A 27937-nucleotide genomic window follows, 5' to 3' on the forward strand; every position below is an offset into this window, starting at 1 on the left:
ATGATTGTTGATAATGAGATGAGTGGTTTTCGCTCAATATTGTGTAATTCTTGAGCCGAAGAGGATAGTCCTGCGATCGCTGGAGGCCAGCTGTTGATGTTGTCCGTGATAAATGATGGACCATTCAACCATAAATCGCTTTGAATGAGTTGGTCGGTGCTAAGTCCCCGCGAAATATGATCGGCTGGATTTTGATCTGTTGGGACATGGCGCCATTGATGACCCTTTGTGAGCCGATTGATCTCGGCAACGCGGTTGGACACAAATACTCGCCAGGATGAGGGGGGAGAAAGTATCCAGTGCAACACAACTGCAGAATTTGTCCAGAAAGTGGTGTTTCCCGAAAATTGCGTTGACTGGCTGACAGTGTCGACAAGCTGGCTTCCAAGGACTGCGGCGCATAATTCCAAACGAGGAATTGAGACAGAGCTAGATTTAGCGATGAGCAGACGACTGTGAGAGCTACTATTTGCATCGGTCGATATTATGTAGACGCAGCAACCGTAGCCCTTTTCTGATGCATCGCAGAAGCAGTGCAGTGCGTATGATGAATCAGCTGAGACCAGGACCTATCGAGTATTTTTTAAATCCTTCAACCTATCGATAGATGAACGGAACGCCAACCACCAGTCCCTTAGTTCGTCTGGAAGTGGCTCTTCCCATGCCAGTTCGCGCTTCCAAAGCTGCTGTATTTATATTTTTGCGCTTGCAACAACCGGCCCGACAAGTCCCAGTGGGTCGAAGAGTTGAGATGTCTCAGATAGCACAATACGTTTTGTTACCGTCTTCAAGGGTGGGAGTGACGGTACCTTGAATCCAAACTGGTCCTGTGATGAGCTTCGATCGAGTTCCAGCGCTGCTGATGGTTCACGAAGCTCAGGAGAAATGTGCGCGAGAATTCTTGGATCGTTTGCACACCATTGTCGAAGATTGAATCGTCCACACTTCAACATTTCGATGACTTGATTGCAGGTTTCGACGACGTAATTTAGGTTGTTTGCTCCAAAAAGCAGATTATCGACATAAAAGCTTGATCTTACTACGGGCGTGGCCAGTGGAAAACGTTCATTTTCATCCTCGGCGATCTGATTCAAGACCCTTGTTGCTTGAAATGGAGCAGCAGATGTACCGTATGTTACGGTTCGCAGCTGGTACAATTTTAACGGTTCCGACTCTGAGTTCCTCCAAAGGATTTGCTGCAGAGATCTATCGTCCGGATGGATGAGAATTTGCCGAAACATTTTCTCAATATGAACGGACGCGACGTAGCGATGGAGACGAAAATTCAGCACAATCGACAGGAGGGTTGGCTGAACGGTAGTCCCAGTGTATAGAAAGTCATTGAGCGATATGTAGTAACTGCTTTTCGATGATCCATCGAAGACTACTCGGATCTTTGTTGTCGTGCTATCAGGACTGTGAACAGCATGATGGGGCAAGATAAACTGCGGTTTCGCGGCGCGGAATTCCACCTCCTCCATGTGCCCGAGCTGCTCGTAGTCGTTCATGAAGTGGGAGTGCGCGAAAACAACGCTCAAGTGAATTGAAACGCCGATGGGCCGTTGACATAGTGTCCCCCAATAGTGGCAACTTTTCTTGACGAGTTGCATATCGAACGATGTAGCGACCATCCGAGGCTCTTGAGCGTGTTGATTGAAAATGGTCCTCGCACAATTGTTCCTCCTTAGTGAGGGATTCGAGCATGGAAAAGCATGCTCAAATCCCCCAATTTCCCAAAATCTTTGCAATTGATCATCAACCGAGGCGACGCTGCACACCACAGGGGTCATTTGTCGCAAGCTGGACTTACCTGCTACGACATATCCGAGTGCTGTTTTCTGAAGAGTAGGACAACCGTTACCAAGATGAATCTGCTCTGGCTGAAGGAGCTTAATAAATAGCTCGGCTCCTATCAGAATATCAACACCGGCGGTAACGTGAAACTGTGGATCAGCAATTGGCAGGTGTTTCGACAGTTTCCAGTGGGCGATTTCTACTGTCCTGGCTGGCAAGACGTGCGTCAGCTTAGGCAGCACGAGACAGTCTAATTGAACGCTGAATGTTCCAAAACGAGAAACAATATTCACTACAGCATTGTTGCGAACATTCACGATAGACTGTCCTACTCCACTTACAGGTTGGTTGATCTTGGTGCGCTTTAGGCATAGTTTTTGACAAAGCGATTCCGAAATACAATTCGGTTGTGATCCACTTTCCAATAATGCACGGGCAAATTGAAATGATCCACGCACATCTTGTACCTTGATGAGTGCGGTAGGTAGAAATACAGTGGATTCGGAAGCAGGAACAGAAGGAACAATTGTCAGGCAGGTTGGAGGAGGCGATAGTACGAAATTTTCTGACACCGACGCCTGGAAAGGCGCGAAAACCGACGGCGGCGAGGACGACGACGAGTTCAACGAAAACGATTGTAACGAAACGGGGGAAGATTGCGAGAGAGCAGATCGGACTTGACCCGACTCGTGACTGGAACTACCCGTTTTGTGAGTTCCAGTGTGAATTTGTCGATGACCAGACCCGGACGTTGATAGGTGCGACGGGGCTGGACCGAGATGAAGAAGTGTATGGTGTTTTTGGTTGCAATGCTTGCAGACGCCTCCAGTGCAATTTTTAGCGAAGTGTTGCCCTTTCAGGCTATTGATACAGATACCGTGTCTCTTTACTACATCGAATCGTTGTTGAGGAGAAAATCCACGAAAAACATCACACTGAAACAGCAAATGAGCGTGATTGCATGCTACACATTTGGCGACGTGTTCAGAGGTGGTAACATGCGAAAAGGTGCGAACTTTCGTTTGCTTTACATCCACAGCGGTATTTGTGTTTTGGTGGGAGAGCTTAAGAGACTGCAATATTCTAGCGCGCTTGTGAATGAAATCAACGAGATCTTTGTAATTTGGCCTTTCTGCCTCCGAACATTCGGACTCCCATTCTCGTTGAGAGCTTGGGTCCAAACGGCTGCTCAGAAGTTCCACTATCACAGAATTCCAGTGGTCCTTCTCGTCTTCCAGAGTGTCCAAAATTTATATGTGCCTTTCAAAATTGTCGACAAGATCTGATAGACCTGATGCAGTTTCTTTGCGGACAGAAGGAATGTTAAAAAGTGTCGACACATGTTGTTTCACAAGTAGATTTGTATTATCGAAGCGATCGGTAATAAGTTTCCATACAATCGGGTAATTGTTGCCCGATGTTAGAATGGATTGAATTATCCGAGCAGCATCACCCTTAAGTGAAGCGCGAAGGTAATGCAGCTTCTGGATATTCGGCAACGTAGGATTCTTATGGATCATTGAGTCGAAAACATCGTGGAAGTTAGGCCAATCCTCAATGTTTCCATTAAATTCGGTAATTTTAATCTCCAGCAGGCGGACCCCAATCGCCTAAATTGGCGGCATGTGTGCCGGCGAAGCTAACGGGCTGGGAGGTGCAGGGGGTTTGAAGGTGTGGAAAAGCGGGCATCGAGCGGCTACCTTCTACCAGAGCTGTGGTACAACCAACGAGCTGGGAACCGGCTTCATAGTGCTGGGCAAGATGCGCCAACGTGTGATCGGGTGGCAGCCGATCAACGCAAGGATGTGCAAGTTGAGGATCAAAGGCCGTTTCTTCAACTACAGCATCATCAACGTACACTGCCCACACACGAAAGGAGACCCGACGACGAGAAAGAAGCGTTCTACATGCAGCTGGAGCAGACATATGACGGTTGCCCTCTGCGAGACGTGAAAATTGTCATCGGCGACATGAACGCACAGGTAGGAAGGGAGGCAATGTACAGACCGGTGATCGGGCCTAACAGCCTGCATTCCGCATCAAATGACAACGGCCAACGATGTGTGAACTTCGCAACCTCCCGTGGACTGGAAATCCGAAGCACCTTCTTCCCTCGCAAAGATATCCACAAAGTCACCTGGAGATCACCGGACCAAGTAACAAAAAATCAAATCGACCACGTTCTAATGGACGGTAGATTCTTCTCGGACATCACAAACGTCCGCACTTATCGCAGTGCGAATATAGATTCGGACCACCACCTGGTTGCAGTATGCTTGCGCTCAAAACTTTCGACAGTGCATAGCTCTCGTCGAAGCCGAACGCCGCGGCTAAACATCGAGCGGCTACAAGATGGCAGAGTGGCTCAAGAATACGCGCAGCAGTTGGAAGTGGCACTACCAACGGAAGAGCAGCTAGGCGCAGTTGCCCTTGAAGATGGCTGGAGAGATATCCGATCCACCATAGGTAGCACCGCAGCCACTGCACTAGGTACGGTGGGCCCGGACCGAAGAAGCGACTGGTACGACGGCGAATGCGAGCAGTTAGTCGAAGAGAAGAATGCAGCATGGGCGAGAATGCTGCAACACCGCACGAGGGCGAACGAAGCGCGATATAAACAGGCACGGAACAGGCAGAACTCAGTTTTACGGACCAAAAAGCGCCAGCAGGAAGACCGAAATCGCGAAGCGATGGAGCAGCTGTACCGCGCTAAAGACACACGGAAATTCTACGAGAAGTTGAACCGCTCGCGCAGGGGCCACATACCACAGGCCGACATGTGCAGAGATACAAACGGGAATCTTCTCACGGACCAGTGTGAGGTGATCCAGAGGTGGCGGCAGCACTACGAAGAACACCTGAACGGCGATGCAGCAGACGACGAGGATGGCACGGTAACGCACCTGGGAGCACGCGCGGAAGACATTACATCCAAGAAATCCAGGAGGAGATTAGCCGGCTCAAAAATAATAAAGCCGCTGGGGTTGACCAAATACCAAGCGAGCTACTAAAACACGGTGGCGAGCCACTGGCTAAAGCGCTACACTGGGTGATTACCAAGATTTGGGAGGAAGAGATTTTACCGGAGGAGTGGATGGAAGGTGTCGTGTGTCCTATCTACAAAAAGGGCGACAAGTTGGAACGTTGCCTACAAGGTACTCTCCCAAATACTATGCCGTCGACTATCACCAATTGCAAGAGAGTTCGTGGGGCAGTACCAGGCGCGTTTCATGAGCGAACGATCTACCACGGACCAGGTGTTCGCTCTTCGTCAAGTACTGCAGAAATGCCGCGAGTACAATGTGCCCACACATCATTTGTTCATCGACTTCAAAGCCGCATACGACACTATCGATCGAGATCAGCTATGGCAGATTATGCACGAGTACGGATTCCCGGACAAACTGACGCGATTAGTGAAGGCGACGATGGATCGGGTGATGTGCGTAGTACGTGTCTCTCAGGGACGCTCTCGAGTCCCTTCGAATCACGCAGAGGGTTACGGCAAGGTGATGGTCTCTCGTGTCTGTTATTCAACATCGCGTTGGCAGGTGTAATAAGAAGAGCAGGGATCGACACGAGTGATACGATTTTCACAAAGTCCGTTCAGCTACTTGGCTTCGCCGATGACGTTGATATTATTGCACGAAACTTTGAGAAGATGGAGGAAGCCTACATCAGACTGAAAAGAGAAGCCAAGCGCGTCGAACTTGCCATCAACACGTCGAAGACAAAGTACATGATAGGAAGAGGTTCACGAGAAGAGAATGAGAACCGCCCGCTTCGAGTTTGCATCTGTGGCGACGAAATCGAGGTGGTTCAAGAGTTCGTGTACTTGGGCTCACTGGTGACCGCCGACAATGATACCAGCAGAGAGATTCGTAGACGCATCGTGGCAGGAAATCGTGCTTACTTTGGCCTCCGCAAGACACTTCGGTCGAACAGAGTTCGCCGTCGTACGAAGTTGACCATTTAAAGACGCTGATTAGACCGGTAGTTCTCTACGGGCACGAGACCTGGACCATGCTCGTGGAGGACCAACGCGCACTTGGTATCTTCGAACGGAAAGTGCTGCGTACCATCTACGGTGGAGTGCAGTGAAGACGGCACATGGAGACGGCAAATGAACCATGAGTTGCATCAGCTGTTGGGGGAGCCGCCCATATGTCATACCGCGAAAATCGGACGACTACGGTGGGCCGGGCACGTAGCCAGAATGTCGGACAATAGCCCGGTGAAAACGGTTCTCAATTACAATCCGACCGGTACAAGAAGACGTGGCGCGCAGCGAGCACGATGGATCGACCAGGTGGAAGACGATTTGCGGACCCTTCGCAGACTGCGTGGCTCACGACGCGCGGCCATGGACCGAGTGAAATGGAAGAATCTTTTGTATACGGCACAGGCCACTTCGGCCTTAATCTGTTAATAAATAAATAAAGGTGCAGGGGGTATCTTACTCGACAACGATCCTTTCAATTGAAAGAATAGACTTTGAAATTCGGATCGTCCCTCGGAAAAGACCGGCTCACCTACTCGAGGGGAATCAATCTCATTTTCTACTTCTTCGAACTCCTCCTAAAGCGCATCGAGTTTTTGTAAACGGAAGGGAATTTCATTAGCTTGTGCCGCCGTATAATTTTCATCAAAGTTCTGAATTAATTTGGCCTAACCAAGTATGTTGGTGCGCCGAACATACAATAATTTATTGTGCTTTGACTTTTTGGTCATTGAACGTGGCATCATTATCGTGATTCACTTCCACGTGGTTTAGATTATAATAAAGCGTACCCACCTGCCTTTCAGCTTCAACTTAACCTCACCCGTTTACCAACGTGTTTCGGCAGTTCCAGATTGTAACCACAGCCCGAGATGAATTTCCAGAAGAGGTTTCCAAATTCGGTAACGACCGATGCAGGTGCTGCTGAAAGTCCTCCCAGAAATCGAAGAAACAAAAGATGGACCGTTGGTGTGTGCAGGTGCCGCTTCTAAAGATGACGCTGCTATTGTTTCGATGAGGCCGGTGGAAATCTTAGAAAGTTCGATGATCGTTGCGTGAAAACGACTGCTATTCTCAACTACCGGGTTTCGGCACCATTTGATGGTTACGTAAAAAGACGTGTAAAAAGACAATCGTGTCTGTCACGGTAGCACGTAGAATGATGCCACATACGGATCTGTGACGGCGTAAAGAAAATCGACCGTACTGTTCGAAATAATAATTTCAACTGTTTTATTCCTGCTTCGTTTGACAATAGAATTCCGATTGCTAACAAATTTTGCATGTGTGTTTGTGTTTAATAATGATAAGCAAATATGTGATCAATTTATAGCAAGATCGATATTTAAGGTAGCGTGTTCAATTGTAGGGTAACATATTTGTGTTTACATTTAATTAATATATAGATTTTTAGTTCATAGAATATTATAGTTTAGGATTATAATTTAGTTAAGAGCAAATTAGTTTTAGGTTAAATTAACAGATACTGGCAATGACCAGCGTTCGTAACAGTGGTATTTGTCAAAAAAAAGCTTCAAAAAAGCTACAATACTTTTTGAGATAGAGTCCAATAAAATTGACTGCAGAAAAAATCACATTGAATTTAAACAGCAGTCAAAGAAGATAGAAATATGATGTTGATGAACGTATGATAGAATAATCAGCCTAAGTTGGACCCCTCCTTATTTTGGACGATTTTCATACATTTGTGTTCTTTACTACCAATTACTCTAAATTTGTTTGGTTTGATGAAGATAATTATATTCTTTGGGTTGTGTTCAAGTCCCAGCATAATATAATAGCGTCAAAATATTTCGGACACAGCTAGATTTTCTTTCGTAATAGCAATCTGTTTATCAATTTAGAATAAACAAAATTATCACTTTATTAATTATTTTTTTGTGGTGCGGTTGCGGTAAAACCGCGCGGTAAAATCTCTTTCCCGCACCGCATCTGCGGGAAAGAGCAAATACCGCGCGGTTGCGGCAATTACCGCAACCGCGACAAACCCTAGATACACATACATCTTTTAGCGAAATGTTTACCTTTTTGCATATATCGCGGTATCCGTTTGAATCGTAATATCGTAATATCGGAACCGTAAGTCGGATCAGAATGTAATTTAAAACAAGTTTACGGGGTTGTAAAAGCTTTCATTTAAGTTTGGTCCAATCGGTCTGGCCATCTTCGAGAAACCGATGTAATTATTATTCTTGGATACTTCCGCTTCCGGATCCGTCGATGCTGATCAATGTGGCCAAAGAGACTTTGAATGACTGTTAGTGACCTAGAGCTGCAAATCCAAGCAGTTGTGGTCACTTTTTGAACAAATTTCACCTTTATACACTAATCGCAGTATCCGTTGAAATCGGGATTTTCTGCGTGATCGTATTCATCATCCCGTAGTTCAGGAACTATAAGTCCAATCCACATAAAATTCAATAGCAGCCGATGGCAACGTTGTACTTTTCATTTAAGACTAAGTTTGTTATAATCGGTTCAGAATATTCCGATAAACCGATGTGGACAAATTATAACAAGATTTTCTATATAACCGCACTGCTCAACTCGTAACTCCGGAACCGGAAGTCGAAATTAAATGAAATTTTACCTTCCATTCGCGACTAAGTTTGTGAAAATCGGTTCAGCCATCTTCGAGAAAACCATGTGGACATTTTGTTAATATATCCACACATACACACACACATACATACACACACAGACATTTTCCGATCTCGGCGAACTGAGTCGAATGGTATATGACAATCGGCCCTCCGGGCCTCGGTTAGAAAGTCGGTTTTTGGAGCAATTGCATAACCTTTCTATATGAGAAAGGCAAAAAGATAAATAATAACAATAATTGGCCTTTTTCACCTTTCGAAAATAGAAATGTTCAATACCTTCGTTGTTACGTAAAGAAATAAATACATCGAAATTACTCGCACCTATTAATATGAGCAACACAATTCATTTATATAATTCACTACCACAACTATTGGCAGTTCATTCATAATCAGCCACAAATAGAAATGCAACCATCTATCAACGAAGCTCATCAAAGACGAAAAGCAAATGCTATATCACCTAGACTGCAATATCATACAAAATGTAAACCCAAACATATTTGAATAAAAATTCAAATTAAAAAAACATGTCAATATCAATACCAGTCATGTAAAACAGTCGAAATACGAAACACATCGAATGCACGTTACCGTGACAAATTCACGAATACCTACGGGATAAAATATTTTTGATAAGGCGGAGTGTCGTACAAAAAATAACATAATAGGTTCTGTACCAGACTACGAGGGCATAGTGGAAAGTGCCTAATCTGGCCGCGAAAGTATCGTGAGACCTCAAGAAGTCCAGGAGTCAATTTAAGAGGTTTTCATGTAGATTTCCATTCACAATCCCTGATGTAATGAAAAAATTGAAAATTTGCCACATGCGCGGATCGCTTGCCAAACAAGGACAGTGTACCGAATTTCGACATATTCTTCTTCCACTTGGTGCACAGCTTCCTTGTACAAAATTTGCCACCTTGTTTGTTCGCTTCTGCTACCGGCCTTTCGAACTCTATACGTGTTGTAGAAAACATTTCATTGTTTTTGCTAAAAATGAATTGAGATTTGAATCGAAATGCTGGATTGACGTTTGAATTGGTTCAATACCAACTTGACCATGCAGTGACTCATTGCCTACCGCTACCATCATTCCGCTTGATTGGCTGATGCTCTTTGAACGTCACATGGGATAAGGTTCAATGTGCGAATCCGAGCAACTGATCCATTGTTACCTACACGCTAAAGACTTATAAACAATTTAGTGCTACTATTTTTTGGAACATAGCCTTCAGAATGATTCTATATTCATCCTAAGTTGGAGGCCCCTAAAACCCCGGGGCCCCTGGCTCTGGCCCAGTGTGCCCAAGCGTAAAGACGCTACTGATTGTATAAAATATTCTAGAAAAATGGGTTGTATCTATTAATGTGGGGTAAAGACTGGAGTATAAGCCCATGGTGAATTTTAGGCTGACAAAATGGAGACTAGGGTTCGCAGTACCGACCCTTTTTGGCGAGAACCGGTACTACGGTACTGAAGCCCTCAGTACCGGTAGTACCGGTAAAGTACCGGTACTCGAATATTTATTTTAAATATTCGAAATAAGCTTCAAAGTGAAATTGAATGCTCAAATTGATGACCTTATTCTCAGATGATTGATGTGTGCTGATCAAAAAAGTATGTTTATTGTTTTCAATTGATTCGGAATTGCATGACTCATTTCAACAGAAAATATTTTTCGTATGCGGCACCTTCTTTTATTTCGAAATCTAGGCCACTTTGAAATCAATAACTGCTAAGCGGTGCGACTTTTGTCGACTTCAACAGATGGTAAATGTAAGAAATACTATTAACAACAGTAAATCTAAGCGAGAATGGCAGTAAATCCGAACAGGTTATTCGAAGTTCCTCTCTTGATTTTCTGTAAATTGGTTTCGACTAGGGTTGTGGTACCGGTAATACCGGTACCGAAAATCCCGGGAATTCCGACCCATTTTTGAACAAAAGCCAGTACCGATATTTTCGGTATCATACAATATTTTTTATGAAAAATATGTGGACTCTCTAGGGGGACCTGTTTCAAAATATCGGTCTGCAAGATGACTTTTAATTATATTAATTACCTTCTATAAGTTAAACATTACTACCTCCCGTTGTACTGAACGGTATGTTTAAATTCCTGCTTTATTTTGTCGAAATTAAATTCAAACGATTTTGTACTAAATTTCAATATATTCACATCTAGCGTAAGGACGTAAAAATTTACCTTGAATTTTTTATTAGCGACATTCTGATAGGTTTTATTCACAGCGTGGCGCGTAATAAGACTATGGTCTTAGTCATGTCTTTGGTTTGCTCTTTAACCTTTATTTATAAAATAACGAACAGCGATTTAGTAGCTAACAATTTTAGAATTGGTGAACTACCCCAAATGGAGCGCGGTCGAAACCAATTTACAGAAAATCAAGAGAGGAACTGCGAATAACCTGTTCGGATTTACTGCCATTCTCGCTTTGATTTACTGTTGTTAATAGTGTTTCTTACATTTACCATCTGTTAAAGTCGACAAATGTCGCACCGCTTAGCAGTTATTGATTTCAAAGTGGCCTAGATTTCGAAATAAATTTCTATTGAAATGAGTCATGCAATTCTGAATCAATTGAAAACAATTAACATACTTTTTTGATCAGCACAAATCAATCATCTGAGAATAAGGTCATCAATTTGAGCATTCAATTTCACTTTGAAGCTTATTTCGAATATTTAAAAAAAAATATTCGAGTACCGGTATTTGACTGGCTGTGGTCCACTAGGAGGTTGATAACTTTATTATCTTTCTCCGGACAAAACCAGCCTAGAGGCCGTGTGGCATCCGGCGGGTTCAAGTATGTCAACCAAGAATTGATCCACTGGGTTCTTGTTCCCATGTCGTAGGAGGCGACTGAAAACAGGAGTCCTCAAGTCAAGGTGTTACTCCGTGCCGAGGAATGAATGGCTGGCAGGACTAAAATATGCCAGTCGCGCACGGAGTGTCGTGGGGTGTCTTACCCTTGCTGTGTTATGCGAATCTCTGACACAGTGGACGTTCGTTTCTTCGCAAATCGTGGGATTCAAATGATGTTCATGCCCCTAATACCCATTTCGGGGTTCGCTATATGCGATTATAAGCCAACGTGTTTGGTATCTTCTAGTTGCTGTACAACAAGTGCTGATGATGAAATGTGTAGTGCTGTAATCGAATATGGTTAGAGTAGCACAAATTAATCTTCAGCATAAACGTACAGCAACTATGAATCTATCTCGCCTTTTGCAGGAAGGGAAAGCTTCCATAGCTTTGGTTCAAGAACCGTATTTCCATAAAGGAAACTTCTATTTTGAAAGCTACTTAACCTCGTTTTCGAAGCTTTCAACAAAAATGGCATGACAAATCCACGTGAAATGCCTCGTGCATGTATACTTGCGAATAGTGCAATTGACGCTTGTCTTATATCGGACCTCGTGATATTTGTACTGTCATGGTAAATATGACTGTTCACAACATAAACAGGAAATACGTCTATTGTTCGGCATATTTGCCGCATAATGAACCATCACCTTCTGATGATTTCAAAAGGGTTGTATCATACTGTGGCAGAAATGGGTTTCCTTTCATAATCGGCAGTGATGCAAATTCCCACCACATAATTTGGGGCAGCTCTGATATCAATTTGAGAGGCATCGAATGAATGGAATACTTAAGTAGTACAAATCTGCACATTCTTAATGCAGGAAACCGCCCAACTTTTGCACGAGCTGGCAGAGAAGAGGTGTTAGATGTAACTCTCTGCTCTGACAGTATTACGCATGAGTTGACAAACTGGCTCGTACCAAACGATCTCGAACCGTCGTTATCTGATCATAAGTACATCGTGTTTGATCATTTAAACGTCTCGCTAGATATCGTCACCTATCGTAATCCCAAATCTACGAACTGGGACCTCTACGAAGAGGGCTTGGCGATTAGGTTTCATGAGTATCTTCCGACGATTGAATCTCCAAGTGATTTGGATGAGGTCGTGGATAAAACAAGCTCACTCATAGTAGCAGCATACCAAGAGGCTTGTCCGCTTCGAGTTATGCGTGCTTCTAGAGGAACACTTTGGTGGAATACCGAACTTGTTCGACTCAAAAAGTTATGTAGGAGAGCTTGGAATCGCAGACGCAGGGACGGGTCGGAGGCATTTAAGTTGGCTCGCAAAGCATACAGAAATGCCCTTCGATCCTCTGAGCGAAGTGGTTGGAAAAGCCTCTGCACAAATGTCACAAGTCTCAACGAGACTAGTAGATTAAATAAGTTACTTTCGAAATCGAAAGACTTTCATGTCAGTTCCATTAGAACTGCTAATGGTGAATACTCGTCTGACGAAGATGTAGTACTCAACTGTCTTTTTGACACATACTTTCCAGGTTGTACGTAGCCATCACTGACGACTGCCCCTGAGTTCTTTTCAGGCAGTTCTGATTCTTGGGCATTTGCTCGTAGAATTGTGACAACCGAATTGATCAAATGGGCGATTGAAAGTTTTGCTCCGTATAAGTCTCCGGGAAAGGACGGAATTATTCCAGTTCTACTACAAAAAGGATATGAACACTTCAAGCATATTTTGAAAAAGATTCTTACTTGCAGTCTTGCAACAGGATACATTCCATTAGCGTGGCGGGAAATAACTGTCAAATTCATTCCCAAAGGTTGCCGCGTCACTTATGAGGAGGCAAAGAGCTTTAGACCGATCAGTCTGACCTCCTTCCTTCTCAAATCAGTGGAACGTTTAATCGACCACTACATTCGGGATGGTAGCTTGGGCGAGCACCCACTGCATGCAATGCAACATGCATATCAGCGGGGGAAGCCTACTACCACCCTGTTACACAATGTTGTCTACATTCATGTGATCTTTGTGAATCCGATTACGGAACATCATATCATTTGATATGTATTAATGCAATTGCGCATCCGGATTTTTGGTTCTCCATACATAGATGAACCTATGTACAGAGAGCTGAAATTTAAGGATATGCTTTTGTTCCTAACCCAGTGTGGTAAAAAGCTATAGTTTTTTAGCCGTATTTGAATGACAATATCTCTTCGGGGGTGTTGTCGTTCTGTTATCTCAATATCCCCTCGGGGGTGTTGATATATCCGCTCACTGTTTGAATAGAGATTCTAAATCCCTCCGGGGGTTGGAAGTTTCATTCCTGCTGTTGTAGCACCTGCAGAGCGTTCAGCATCACTCCGGGGGTGCAGAATGCTCTGTTTTAATTGTTAGCAGCTATTGATTTCAAAGTGGCCTAGATTTCGAAATAAATTTCTGCTGAAATGAGTCATGCAATTTCGAATCAATTGAAAACAAACATACTTTTTTGATCAGCAAAAATCAATCATCTGAGAATAAGGTCATCAATTTGAGCATTCAATTTCACTTTGAAGCTTATTTCGAATATTTAAAAAAATATTCGAGTACCGGTACTTTACCGGTACTACCGGTACTGAGGGCTTCAGTACCGTAGTACCGGTTCTCGCCAAAAAGGGTCGGTACTGCGAACCCTAGTTTCGACCTGCATACCAAGGCTTCTTGCTTTCCCGTAAACTATGGAGTTTTGCTGAATTTCCCGATCACCAATAATTACAAAGCGCTCCATTTGGAGTAGTTCACCAATTCTAAAATTGTTAGCTACTAAATTGCTGTTCGTTATTTTATAAATAAAGGTTAAAGAGCAAACCAAAGACATGACTTAGACCATAGTCTTATTACGCGCCACGCAGTGAATAATAAAACCTATCAGAATGTCGCTAATAAAAAATTCAAGGCAAATTTTTACGTCTCTTACGCTAGATGTGAATATATTGAAATTTAGTAGAAAATCGTTTAAATTTAATTTCGTCAAAATAAAGCAGGAATTTAAACATACCGTTCAGTACAACGGGAGGTAGTAATGTTTAACTTATAGAAGGTAATTAATAGATATTTTGAAACAGGTCCCCCTAAAGAGTCCACATATTTTTCATAAAAAATATTGTATGGTACCGAAAATATCGGTACTGGCTTTTGTTCAGTACCGGTATTACGGTACCAAAAATGAGTCGGAATTCCCGGGATGATGAAACCTGGAGAAATATTTTTCACAGGCATTTCCAACGGCGTTCGTATTGTGAGGATGCGAGTGACTAAACCAATACTTTCTTACATGACTTTCGAATGCAAATCACCGAGGGAAAGTGTAACCTACACATCTTTTGATTTGCAAATGGCTTACTGTCAGATACACAATTTGGCTTCCGCAAAGGCAAAGGGACGAACGATTGCCTTGCGTTGCTTTCTACAGAAATCCAAATGGCCTATGCTAACAAAGGGCAGATGGCATCAGTCTTCTTAGATATTAAGGGGGCTTTTGATTCAGTTGCTATAAATATTCTGTCAGAGAAGCTGCATCAGCATGGTCTTTCACCAATTTTAAATAACTTTTTGCTAAATCTGTTGTTTGAAAAACACATGCACTTTTCGCATGGCGAGTTAACAACATTGCGATTTAGCTACATGGGTCTTCCCCAGGGCTCATGTCTAAGTCCCCTGCTCTACAATTTTTACGTGGATGACATTGACGATTGTCTTGCCAATTCATGCACGCTAAGGCAACTTGCAGACGACGGGGTGGTCTCTGTTACATGGCCCAAAGCTGCCGACTTGCAAGGATCATTACAAGATACCTTGGACAATTTGTCTGCTTGGGCTCTTCAGCTGGGTATCGAGTTCTCCACGGAGAAAACTAAGTTGGTTGTTTTTGCTAGAAAGCGCGAGCCGGCGCAACTCCAGCTTCTATTAATGGGTGAAACGATCAATCAGGCCTTCACATTTAAATATCTCGGGGTCTGGTTCGACTCTGAAGGTACCTGGGGATGTCACATTAGGTATCTGAAACAGAAATGCCAACAAAGGATTAATTTTTAACAGGACAATAACTGTAAAATGGTGGGATGCACACCCAGGAGACCTGATCAGGTTATACCAAACAACGATATTGTCGGTGATGGAGTACGGGTGTTTCTGTTTCCGCTCCGCTGCGAACATACACTTCATCAAACTGGAGAGAATCCAGTATCGTTGCATGCGCATTGCCTTGGGTTGCATGCACTCGGCCCATACGATGAGTCTCGAAGTGCTGGTGGGTGTTCTTCCGCTAAAAAATCGATTTTGGGAACTCTCATATCGATTGCTCATCCGATGCGACATTCTGAACCCGTTGGTGATTGAAAATTTCGAGAGGCTCGTCGAGCTTAATTCTCAAACCCGATTTATGTCCTTGTACTTCGACTACATGGCACAGAGCATTGATCCTTCTTCATATACTCCCAACCGTGTTCGTTTCCTAGATACTTCTGATTCTACTGTATTCTTCGACACATCCATGAAGGAAGAGATTCGTGGAATCCCGGACCATATACGCCCGCAAGTGATCCCCAATATATTTTATAATAAATTTCGAGAAGTCGACTGTGACAAAATGTTTTACACTGATGGATCAAATCTTGATCGATCCACTGGCTTCGGTATCTTCAACAATACTATGACCGCTTCATTCAAGCTCAATGATCCCGCTTCAGTTTACGTCGCAGAGTTAGCTGCAATTCAGTACACCCTTGGGATCATCGACACTCTGCCCACAGATCACTACTTCATCATTTCGGACAGCCTCAGCTCTATCGAGGCTGTTCGTGCGGTGAAGCCCAAAAAGCAATTCCCATATTTTCTGGGGAAGATACAGGAGTCCTTGTGTACGTTATCTGAAAAATCTTATCAGATTACTTTTGTTTGGGTCCCCTCTCATTGCTCTATTCCGGGCAATGAAAAGATCGACTCATTAGTAAAGGTGGGCGCATTAGGTGGGTACATATACGAAAGACCAATCTGCTTCACCGAATTTTTTAGTATTTGTCGACAGAGGACACTCAACAGTTGGCAAACCTCGTGGAGCAATGGTGAACTTGGACGATGGCTATATTCGATTATCCCAAAGGTATCACCGAAGCCTTGGTTCAGGGGTATGGATGTGGGTCTGGATTTTATTCGTGTAATGTCCAGACTTATGTCGAATCACTACACCTTGGATGCGCATTTGCGGCGTATTGGGCTTTCGGAAAGTAGTCTGGGCGCTTGTGACGAGGGCTATCACGACATCGAGCACGTTGTCTGGGTATGCGCCGGGTATTTGAACGCCTGGTCTCAGTTAAATGTTTCCCTTCAGGCCCGAGATAGACCACCCAATGTACCAGTCCGAGATATGCTTGCAACTCATGATTTCCCCTATATGTCCCTTATTTATACTTTCATAAAAACGATAAATATCCCAATTTAGCCCATCTCTTTTATTTCTCGTTTTTAGAGTTTCCTCCTGCCTTGAAGAATCGATCAGCTCCAGAGTGCCACTATGTAACCGCTGTCGCCCTTACCACTACGCCTGCATAGAAAGAAAATGAAGCGAGAGCGACTAGAGGTCCGATGACTTTTGAAGGATTCCCCGCGGGTCCGAAGAATACTATCCGCCAATCCGGTACTCGACGACTTACTAGACTGAGGCGCAAATTTGTTTCGCTGATCTCCCGTTTGAGCGAAAGTTGCAAGTTTTGCTCTTCTTTCCCTGTCACCATTTGCCTTCTCTCCCCTGTCCTTGATACAACTGCTGCTACACTGATGTGAAAATAAGCTACCCTCTGGATATCTTGACCAAGCATAAGCCTTCGTTAAAAAAAATTAAATTTGTATTCTGTATTCCTAGTTTTAAGATAGCTCTAATTTTTACTCTTTATTGAAATTCTTGTCCTCCATCTTGTAAATAGAATTGTATCCCTAGAGATACAATTCAAGATATCTATGAAATTTCTCATAAATATTTGTTCCCCCTTTTGTGTACTTAACTATATTGTTAGTTTTAAGATAACTGTAAAATATTTCGTTCATACTATTACTCCCCCTCTTGTATATCAAACTGAATCCCTTGTTTTAAAATTTTTCATAAAAAAATCTTTTGACCCTCTCTTGTATATTGAATCTTATTTCTAGTCTTAAGATAAGCTGTAAACTTTCTGTTCTTTTGTAAAAAAAATATTTCAACATTTTAACCTCCTAGTTTTAAGATATCCAAAATGTAAAAACAAAATAATTTGGCACCGCCAAGCTAACGCATTTGTGCCTATCAAATAAACGAAATGAATCAAAAAAAAAAAGATGGGAACCAAAGGGCTTAAATGAGTTGCGGCGCTAAAAGGCACCGGGCAGAGATCCTAAGGGCTCAAAAAGTTGTGGTGCTAAAACTAATGAAGAATCGGTATCGGGAAAACTTTCTTCGTCGGGGAACTCTCCATCGGCATTATCTAGATTCACCGCTGGGGACTAGACTGGGCAGACCGCGACGAGACATCACCAGTCGCGGGTCGACGGGGCACCAGCAAACCGGATGACCTGCTCCACCCGAATCGCCGAACTGACCTCGATACCTGTTTGGTTGGCTCGGCCGGGGAGCACTCAGGTTCTGGGTTCTGGGCAAGAGCAATGGTTTTTAGCGGGTCGGGTGGCAGCCCAAACCCGTTCCCTGAGAAGTTAAGGTTTTGTATATTTTTTCACTACAATCTCAGGGCTTTTTGGAAAGTTTTTTTTCTGCCATTTAGACATTGTTCCAATTTATTGAGCTGAGTCGATAAGTATATGAGACTCGGTCCTCGGAAAATGTTTTCAAAGTTTGAGCGAATCCTAAATATTTCTTTTGATATAAATATAAAACGTTCCATTATAAGCTTAATTTTGTAAAGACATAGTATGTAGTTCGTTGAATTAAAAACTATCAACAAGGTTCTCCAAACTTGTTTCATAACATGTATTGCGTAAATAACAAATCCGAATTTAAAATAAGAAAATTTTCTGTATTATACACGAGCATATAATAGCTCATTGAGTTACAACTATCAGCAATAGTCTAGATTGCCTAAAAATTAGTAGCTTGTAATATTTTCCAAATTTTTTGAGTGACTGCCAAGATGTAACGAGATGGAAATAACGTTACTGGTTGTTAGATTGTTAAAATGATGACTGATATGACCCTATTCCACACCTATTAGTTTCGAACCGAGCATATGAGCACAAGGTGTAATGTTTCTTCCTTCAAACATCTTGCTCTCATGTATTTTGTTTTTGACGCATTATTTACCACTTATTACCGCATTTGTTCCAAACGAAATTAAACAGTAGATAAGAGACCTCATCCCATCACTCGATCCATTGTCGATTTGATCAAATATGTCGGTTTAGGCGGGATATTCGTGAATTATATCCCATAGGTGATCTCGATCGATTCAATCATATGCGGCTTTGAAATCTATAAAGAGGTGATACGTTGTATTCGCAACATTTTAGAGAGACTAGTCCAATCGAGAATATTTCGTTTGTAGAGATGCGACGATTAACACAGTGTAGGCGGCATTTAGCTATGTGATTGACCGGTACTTGCAGCAATCCAGCTTATCACATTTGTCATAGATGGGACATATATACTACCCCTTCATTACTATATACGAAGAGTAAACTGAAAGAATTCCTATTCGAAACGTTCAAGCCAGCAATAGAAACAATAACGAATTCATCACCTAAAAAGTTAAATAATCTGTAGGGATGCATATATCTGCAAAAACAAACACTGATATTTAAAAACTACAAAGCATGCATAGTTATGCATGGACCAAAAGCCATTTTCAAAATCTTTCTCAATTTATCAAAAGCTTTTACTACACCGAACAAACCACTGATGATACATATGCATACAATGCTGAAATATGCTTTCGAAAATGTGATTTTGCGTAAATGTTTGGGAGAAAACTTCTTCATTCAAACATAGAATGAAGAATTTTTCTTCCAAAGATTTAAACAAAATCACATTTTAGGAAACATATTTCAGCAGGCAGTCTTGTAAGAGCAAACGATGGAGAATCACTAATTTATGTACCAATAATTCACACAAGTTGACATCATAAGTCTGATAAAAATAAACAGCAGTATTTTAATTGCACGTTGATTTCCCCGGCAAGCAGTTTATCGTCTATTTTTTCTTCATTAGACTAACAGCACCGGAGCGTGGGTAAAAGCGATTTTCCAACCGCCACCATAACACTACACTGCACCGGCGCACAGTGGCGGGTCTTCAAACAAAAGTCGGTCAAAACCTCAAATGTTACCTAATTTGGCTGAAAATCACAATTTAAGCTAATTTTGAGGTGCTGAGCTCATTTTTGATGTCAAAAGTAGAAAAATATTAAATGCATTTTTCCATACAGTGTCATTGAACCTTTCTTATAACTAAGATCCTGTTTTCATGATAGATTTTCCATTACTGTACACCAATGTCAGCAATATCATAAAAAATGAAGAACACTACTTTAAATCCATTGTATACCGTGTTGGTTTACTGTAGATTGTCTAACTATTTTACACAAAACACCATGCGCCTCCATATCAGCAACAAAGCTTCAAAATCTCCTTAAACCTTTTTGCGCACCTAGGCGCAGAACGAGACCATGATATTCGAAAAGTAGAGGTTATTTCCCATAGAATGTGTACTATGTGACCGTTCCGAAATGATTCCGAAATTTCTACACAATACATTAGGGAAAGAAGTATTTTTGATCTGACCACCTCAAACATATTTAAACTAAAAAGTCATAATTCCAAGCAAAGTTACCAAATGTATTTTGTTCACTAACCAAGTTTTTTCGTTCCTCTACAGAATGAAACTAGTTGTGCTAAAATCGGACCAAAATCAAAAGAGCAACATGCATTTGAAGTGAACAGAGTAATGGTGGTTTCGGAAATGAAAATCATTAAAAAGTCCGGACTTTGCTACGTTTAAACTCATCTTAAAAATCGTATTCTTAGCCAATGATCACAAAATTTTGAATATACACCATTCAATACATGAGAAATTTAGAAAAAATATATCAATATTTCAAAAATAAATTTTTGAGGTTTTGGCCAGCCTCCAGCCACTGTGCGGCGGTTCGTAAACAGGTTGGGAAATGGAAACTTATCGTTTCGGTTTATAGCGAGTGCGTATATTTGATAACTTCTTCCAACTGACGCCAACGTTGCTATTCGTAGAAAGGAAGCAAAGCAAAGGAAAATGTAAAAAATAGGGTCTCGCGATGATTGAATTAAATAACACTTATTTAAAGTTTACTGAAATTACAACAGAATTATTGAAATTAAAAGTTTATTGTTGTTTTAATGAAAATATATTTTCAAACCTTGATTCACACCAATTATTTTGTCGTTTGATGCAATGAACAGTGTTTGTTTGAATTCAATAACATATATTTATGATCATGCTGTATATTTACTGCGTGAAAGTAAAAATGAGTGCATCGAAGCACATGGATTGAACTGGAAGATGTTTCATTATTTATTTATTTTTTATTTATTTATTTATTTGAGAAAATACTTGTAGAGTAAGGACTTCTCCTTCTTTGGTTCTACAATCGGAGTTCAATTGACCACATTACTATGCACTAAGTATTACCAATTCTAATTCATTTAACTTATTGCAACTCAAATTTAAATTGAAACTAAAACTAATTCCTTTCTCTTAGCCAATCCAAACACTCCCGTTGAAACCGCTTACGAGAATCTATATTTTTTATGTAAATTGGGAGCTGATTCCATAAATTGATTGCTCGCACAAAGAACGAATCTCTATAGTGTGCTGAATTGAGACGAGGCAAGATAAAGTTCCTCGTCCGTGCACTACCGACTGAATTTAATTTAACTAAAAGATAATCAGGGCCTTGGTGTACTATTTTGTGTAGTGTAAGACAGTATCGTACCTTGAGGAAAGTATGGAAGGGACATCCGAGCAATTGGTCATGGAGATGAGAAACACTTGAAAATCTAGGTATATGGAATACCCAACGAATGCATCCGTTGAGCACAATTTTCAGTCTGTTCAAAACGGCGGCGGAGGCGTTCGATGTTAACTCAATACCATTAATTAGATGAGGGAGTAGAAGGGATTTGAACAGCCGTATTTTGACCGCAGTAGGCACCATACTTGCTGTAAGTCTAAGATGGCGTAAACCAGCATAGATTTTTGCACACTGTGCATTAATATGAGCATCCCATTCCATGTTTTTTTGAAAAATAACACCCAAATTTGAAACCTTTTCAACGTAGACAAGAACTTCATTATTGAAAATGATATCCGGTAACGGTGATCGTTGCTGACGTCTCCTTATGAACATGACTTTAGATTTAGTAGTATTTATTGGAAGTAAATTACGTACTGACCAACGAGATATTCCATGTTTTGTTGAAAAATAACACCCAAATTTGAAACCTTTTCAACGTAGACAAGAACTTCATTATTGAAAATGATATCCGGTAACGGTGATCGTTGCTGACGTCTCGTTATGAACATGACTTTAGATATAGTAGTATTTATTGGAAGTAAATTACGTACTGACCAACGATATATGTTATCGAGATCAGAATTTATTAGTAACGCCATTTTATTTATAGTTTTATCGTGGGAGCACAGATATAGTTGGACATCATCGGCAAAAATGTGAATCAAACAATATTGAAGTACAGATGGCAAATCATTGATGTACATGGAAAACAGTAAGGGACCCAGAACCGACCCCTGTGGTATACCAGATACAATTTCGATAGGACTTGAAAGTGAATGATTCATTTCAACCATTTGAGTTCTATGACTAAGATACGACTGTATCAAGTGAACTGCATTTCTCGAGAAGCAAAACTGATCAGATAATTTTTTCATCAATTTTGTATGCGAAACTCTATCGATAGCTTTTGAAAAGTCGAGGAGAAGCAAGAATGCAACACCTTTTCTGTCCACGTGTTGGTGGATATCATCATTTATCTTCAGCAATGCTGTGGTTGTACTGTGACCGGCTCTAAAACCAGATTGATGGGGCGTTAGTAAATTGAAAGTATGAACATGGTCTTGTATTTGTTGCTTAACTATTTTTTCAAAGACTTTTGACAAGGAACATAGTATACTTATAGGACGCAAATTATTTAAGTCATTGTTCCTGGCTTTTTTTGGAATTGGAATGACTTTTGAGGCTTTCCAAGAACGTGGGAATTTAGAGGTCAAGATAATTGTGTTCATAATATAGGTTATAGGAGCTAAGACAAACGGTAAAATCAGTTTTACGAATTGTAGGGACATGCCGTCCATCCCCACAGCATTCGATTCAATCGATTGTATTGCTTTTACAACATCTAACTCATTACAAGGTTCAAATTTAAATTCAGGGTCAGATGTGAAATTCCCACTGAAATATGAATTTATTTCATCACCAGTATTCGACGTGTGTAGTTTCTTATCTTGGGATTTGGAGATATTAAGATCTTTTAATTTCTTCCACAATCGCTTACTAGAATCACACGAATTCAATACTCCACACACATAATCTGATTTGGCTTTGAAAATTAAATGATTAACCCGGTTTCGCAAACGTTTATATTGCGCATGATTCGGTTCACTTCGGCTGTTAATCCACTGATTGTATGCCACATCTCTCGATATCATAGCATTACGTATTACATCGTTAAAATGGAATTGGTTATGTAAAGGTTTAGACACACGAACTGGAACGAATGTATCATAGAGTTCTACCAGACGCAGATTTAGGAAATCGACAGCCAAATCAGGATCACTTATATTATAAAGTAAGGACCAGTCAACCTCATGTAATGCCATCTGCAAAGTATCGTATTCGATACGACTGTAGTCTCTGTAATAATTTTGTTGATCCGAGTTAGTACGCAAGATGTTTATTGTAGAGAAAATCAAATCATGTTTTGAAAACCCCGGTACAGCAACTTGATTAAAGTTAACGACAAAATTATCATTATTGGTCAGTAACAGATCAATGAGGACATCCTCCTGTATGAAAATGAGTAGGTTCATGCTTGATGCAGTTAAAACCAAAGTTTTCGAACACATTGCGAAAGCGTATTGTTTTCGTGGTTCTCTGATACAAATCCGTGTTGAAATTGCCGATTAATATAACGTCGGAGTAAAGCAGAGAGAATTCATGAAGTTTCTGTTCTAGCACATCCGAACAATCTACCCTCGGGGGGCAGTAAAAGACACCCAGCAAAAACTTTCCATGGTGTAACTGGACTTCTATGAACAAATATTCAGTGCGATTGTTATCCTGGATACTTGAATCGGATTCGGATTGCGATAAAACCCTACATTTCATATTCGGTCTAAAGTAGACACAGATACCTCCGCCCCGGCTGTGAGTTCTATCCTGTCTAAATAAGTTATAACCTGCAACACCAACAGCACCATCAGAGATTGACCCATTGAGCCAAGTTTTTGTCACGCAAATTAAATCAACCTTACTGTCAAAAAAGCAATGTTTGAATTCTTCGAACTTACTCATATTTCGCGCACATAAGCTTTGGATGTTCAAATGACACAAATTGATCCGATCATTACTTAGAGCTGCGTTCATAACGGCACGAGGAATATTTGAAAATCCATTATTTGTGCGAGCAATACTACCTGGAATATCACCCAACATCGATAATTGGACGGGACAATCGCGAATGAATTAGATCAGCCAAAAGAAAGGAATACCAAACTAAAACTAATACATACATTTCATTTACATTCATCATTATTTGCAATTCTATTGTGGTCATGTACCTGGAGGTTAATTGAATTCAATAATAATCAGAACAAATATTTTGAGTTTGTATACACAGCGCCAACAGCAGCGACAACCGGATCGGCCTTCGCCGACACAGCAAACAGCAGCACACAATAGCAACAACAGCAACACCAGATTCAGTCTTTGCCGACCCACGCATGGCGATGATTTTGGCCTTTGCCAACCATTATCGAACCGACAATTCAATACATTTTGTAGATTACTTTCAGGAGGGAAGAATACAAGGAAAGCTAGGGAAGAGATACATGGACAATCGAGATAGGAATGGATCATTATGTCAAGCTGTCTTGATATGTCCCAGGATCAGATTGATGGGTCAAATCAAAAAACCAAAAATCTACATGGAATGTATGAGGAAACGCTGCGAACAAATGGAACTGTGGAAAGTAATGGCGTTTTCGTTTTTTCTTGGTGCTACACCGGTGTAGTGCAAAGAAAGAGATAGACTGATTACACCCAAGTTTGAATGAGTGTAGCACCGACTACACCGGTGTAGTGCACTGTCAAAAACGAATATGCCATAAGATTCAAAAAGAAAGACAATGCGTGAATTTTTCTTGTGCAAAAGTCTTTAATTCAGGTCCAGTAGTAAGTGGAAGATAACGACGATAATGGTTTGCCACACACTCTGCAGCGCTTGGTTTGGAAAAAAAGATGAACTTGGACGGACACAGATTACACCTGTTACATCATCACCATCTAGTTTCAGGTGGTGGTTCATCATATTTTCGGGGGATAATATGGTGTTGTGGTGTATAGTGAAATGTATGAAAGTGAATGCACTACCCTAATAATGTGTTGACTAAAAGCCATTGTTTTCACTGTACCAAAACAGTAGTTTAACAATAATTTATACTACAGTCTAATATGACATTACAATACAAAATCAATAAATTTTAACCTTTCTCCATAAAATTTCAAAGTTCACTTATTTTGTGAAAAAGGAGATGGCGGGGTTAGACGGTCGTACTTAACAATATAAAAATTGATATTTTAATGCATTCAAACATTTCTTATATTGCTCATAGAAACAGTAACACGAAATGTTAATTAACTGTATAATTTATTGTTGGACAATAAAATTGATTGTTGCAAGAGATTTTATTACAAATTTGCTAGAAGAATTCCACGTCGAATAATGTAGAAATATTCTATGATTCAAGGATAATTACTTTTGTTAATTCGTTCAATAGTTTTTGACTTACTTCGAGAATTTTATCCAAACTATTGATACACGGATGTGGATTTGACGACCAATTTGGTAAGCAGCAAACGTCACGTTCAAAAATGTTCGACTGTTTAATCTACCTATGATTATGACCTGTGTCAGGCCATGGTAAACGCCGTAGGATCCTTTGGCTCGGTCTAAGCACAGACAAACAGACCTAACAGACTGATTTGAGAAGTACACCGACCATATTCAAAAGAGCACATCTGAACATTACATTACATTACGCTACCTACTGTCGCTTCAGCTCAACGCATCGTAAAATGCGATGCATTTATCAGACGAAGCTCTAATAGAATTTCAAATTGTTTGAGTTAAAAGTGTTCACCATATTAAACTCTGGTTAGGAATTTTGCACTACCCCGCCGGACCATTGTTTGAATGCAAGATTCCGTGTTGTCATTTGCCATACAGGTAAATTGGAACCAAATTTATAATTTTAAACAGTAAGTTATAATATGATTCCATCTTTGGAATTACCGTATCGATGACAAAATGTTGGATTAAATTGATACACTGTATCAATTTGCTACAAATTCGTGTGTACCAATTTGGCCCAGGGTACGCACTTAACCCAAGTAACCATAGCACAGTGTTCGGAAATGCCAAAAACGTGAACTTAATTCACTAGAGGCCAAACCATCGAATATATTCACAGGGTGTCTTTGGAAGAATTGTTCGTATGAATATTCCCCACAATCTGATAATAATTGAAATTAGACATGGCTTACTATGATGGAACTAAAAAAATTAACTTTTTATACTGACGAGACAGAAAGTTTGTGCGTTCGACAAAGTTTTAGAAGTACTCATAGTGAAGAATTTTGTTGAAGAACTTGAGCTTGTAGGACTAAAGGTTATCGATTTATAGGGCGTTTTCTATGGCAACCCCCTTAAATCTAGTTTGTTTAATATAACTTTTTTATTGTGACTTTTCGTGCAAACTATGTTCAAGACAAATGTATAGGTATCAAAACTACATCATATTGTCGAAGACTGTATGTAAAAATACTCATTCGTTTCACAGTTATTGAAGATTTTTACATTTTTTTACACCAACTTCAACTACATATAAGAAAGAAAGGTGCAAACTAAAATGCACGAACAGACACTTTTTTCACTGTCTAAACTATGCACAATAAAGCAAAGTAGGTTTGGTGCGTGGCACTCTAGAACCCTATGAATAGGGTAAGCTTACTTTATCATGTTTTTTTACTTTTTTCATATAAAAATCGGCAAAAAAATTTTTTTCGATTTTTTCGTATTTTTTTTAATTAATGGTATGACATCCTTTTGTAAGCATTAAGTTCATTATGACATATCTATTTGAGTATATATCAGCTTGGGATCTTTAAATGATAATGAAAACTTCACATTTTTGCTCCCACGTTTATAAAATCTGAAATATTCAGGTATAATTGAAAATAAAACTTGTAATTGAATATCAAACCAAGAATTTCAAAAATTGGGGCAAAAAAATTTAAAAAAAATGTTTTTGCTGATTTTTGTATGGAAAAGGTAAAAAACATGATAAAGTAGTAGTAGTAGTAGTTTGCTCCGGGCTTTTTTTTCTGTTGAACCAGTTCAATTCACACAGAATTTGCTACAACGTTTAACTTTCGCAGTATAAATCAGTGGTAGAAGTCTTCGTTTAAGTGCATTGCATTTATACTGCATGCAGTTAGCGCATATCATCTCCAAAAGTGCGTAAAAATCTTATTTCCCCAAGTGCACCAGTGCGGTTTATTTTACACGACGGCGGTTGCCTAGGCAACCGGCCTGATATTGGCTCTCATAACCAGAACAAAGTGAAACCGATAAAGAATACAAGTGAAAACAAGTCCACACCAGCCGAACGAGCTGCACACTATATTGTAAAGAGTGGACCCATCATTTGTTTTTGCCAATTGCAGGCCGAGTCCGCACAGTAGCAAAAGAGCTGTAGTGATATCTCGGTCACAAGTGCCCCGCGTGTCGCAACTCCCACCTCTGAATAGTCAATCAGTTGGTGATATAGTGAGATTTATTAATTTGCTTACCGATATCGAAAAATATAAACGGTCGATTTGATATCCAGTGCAAGTGCGTGCTAATATAGATCCCCCTAAAAGTGTTATATTATATCAAGTATAAAAAAAAGTGTGAGAGTGATTTACCAGCCTGGCCTAAATTAAGCTATTCCATGGGGGTTAATAGCCCCCCTCCCGATGGGGGGGAACCATCTTTGCAACCCACCTTGCCTAATTGGATGGTGCAAGACGGGGATAGAATCGTCACCCAAACCCTTCTCCTGCAAGCGGTGAGTAACACTGATAAAGATCAAAATTCAGAGCATGCTACTATCCCTTCCTCAACCAAACTCACCACCAACCCTTTCATCATCAACAAGTCGCTGCCGCAGTTACTTTGTCGCGATCCAAAGTTATTGGCCAATGCCTCAAAGGAAGCGAGAGGCACAAAATATATTCTTCGCACGAACTCTCAGTCGACATTCCAAAAGCTGTTAATCCTCAAGCAGTTAATCAATGGCACCACAGTCGAAATCATACACTGAAAACCGTTC

General features: G+C 40.9%; 1 protein-coding gene across 1 annotated transcript; it reads right to left on the reverse strand.

Annotated features, from left to right (window-relative positions):
• Positions 1–692: 692 nt before the first annotated feature.
• Positions 693–27753, reverse strand: LOC131696423 (uncharacterized). The gene is made up of 3 exons (XM_058984965.1): positions 27739–27753; positions 27610–27664; positions 693–2563 (listed from the first exon to the last, which is right to left on the reverse strand). The coding sequence occupies exons 1-3, from the start codon at positions 27751–27753 to the stop codon at positions 693–695; spliced, it is 1941 nt and encodes a 646-aa protein (XP_058840948.1).
• Positions 27754–27937: the final 184 nt, after the last annotated feature.

Source organism: Topomyia yanbarensis, chromosome 1, assembly GCF_030247195.1.
Source record: "Topomyia yanbarensis strain Yona2022 chromosome 1, ASM3024719v1, whole genome shotgun sequence".
Classification (NCBI taxonomy): domain Eukaryota; kingdom Metazoa; phylum Arthropoda; class Insecta; order Diptera; family Culicidae; genus Topomyia; species Topomyia yanbarensis.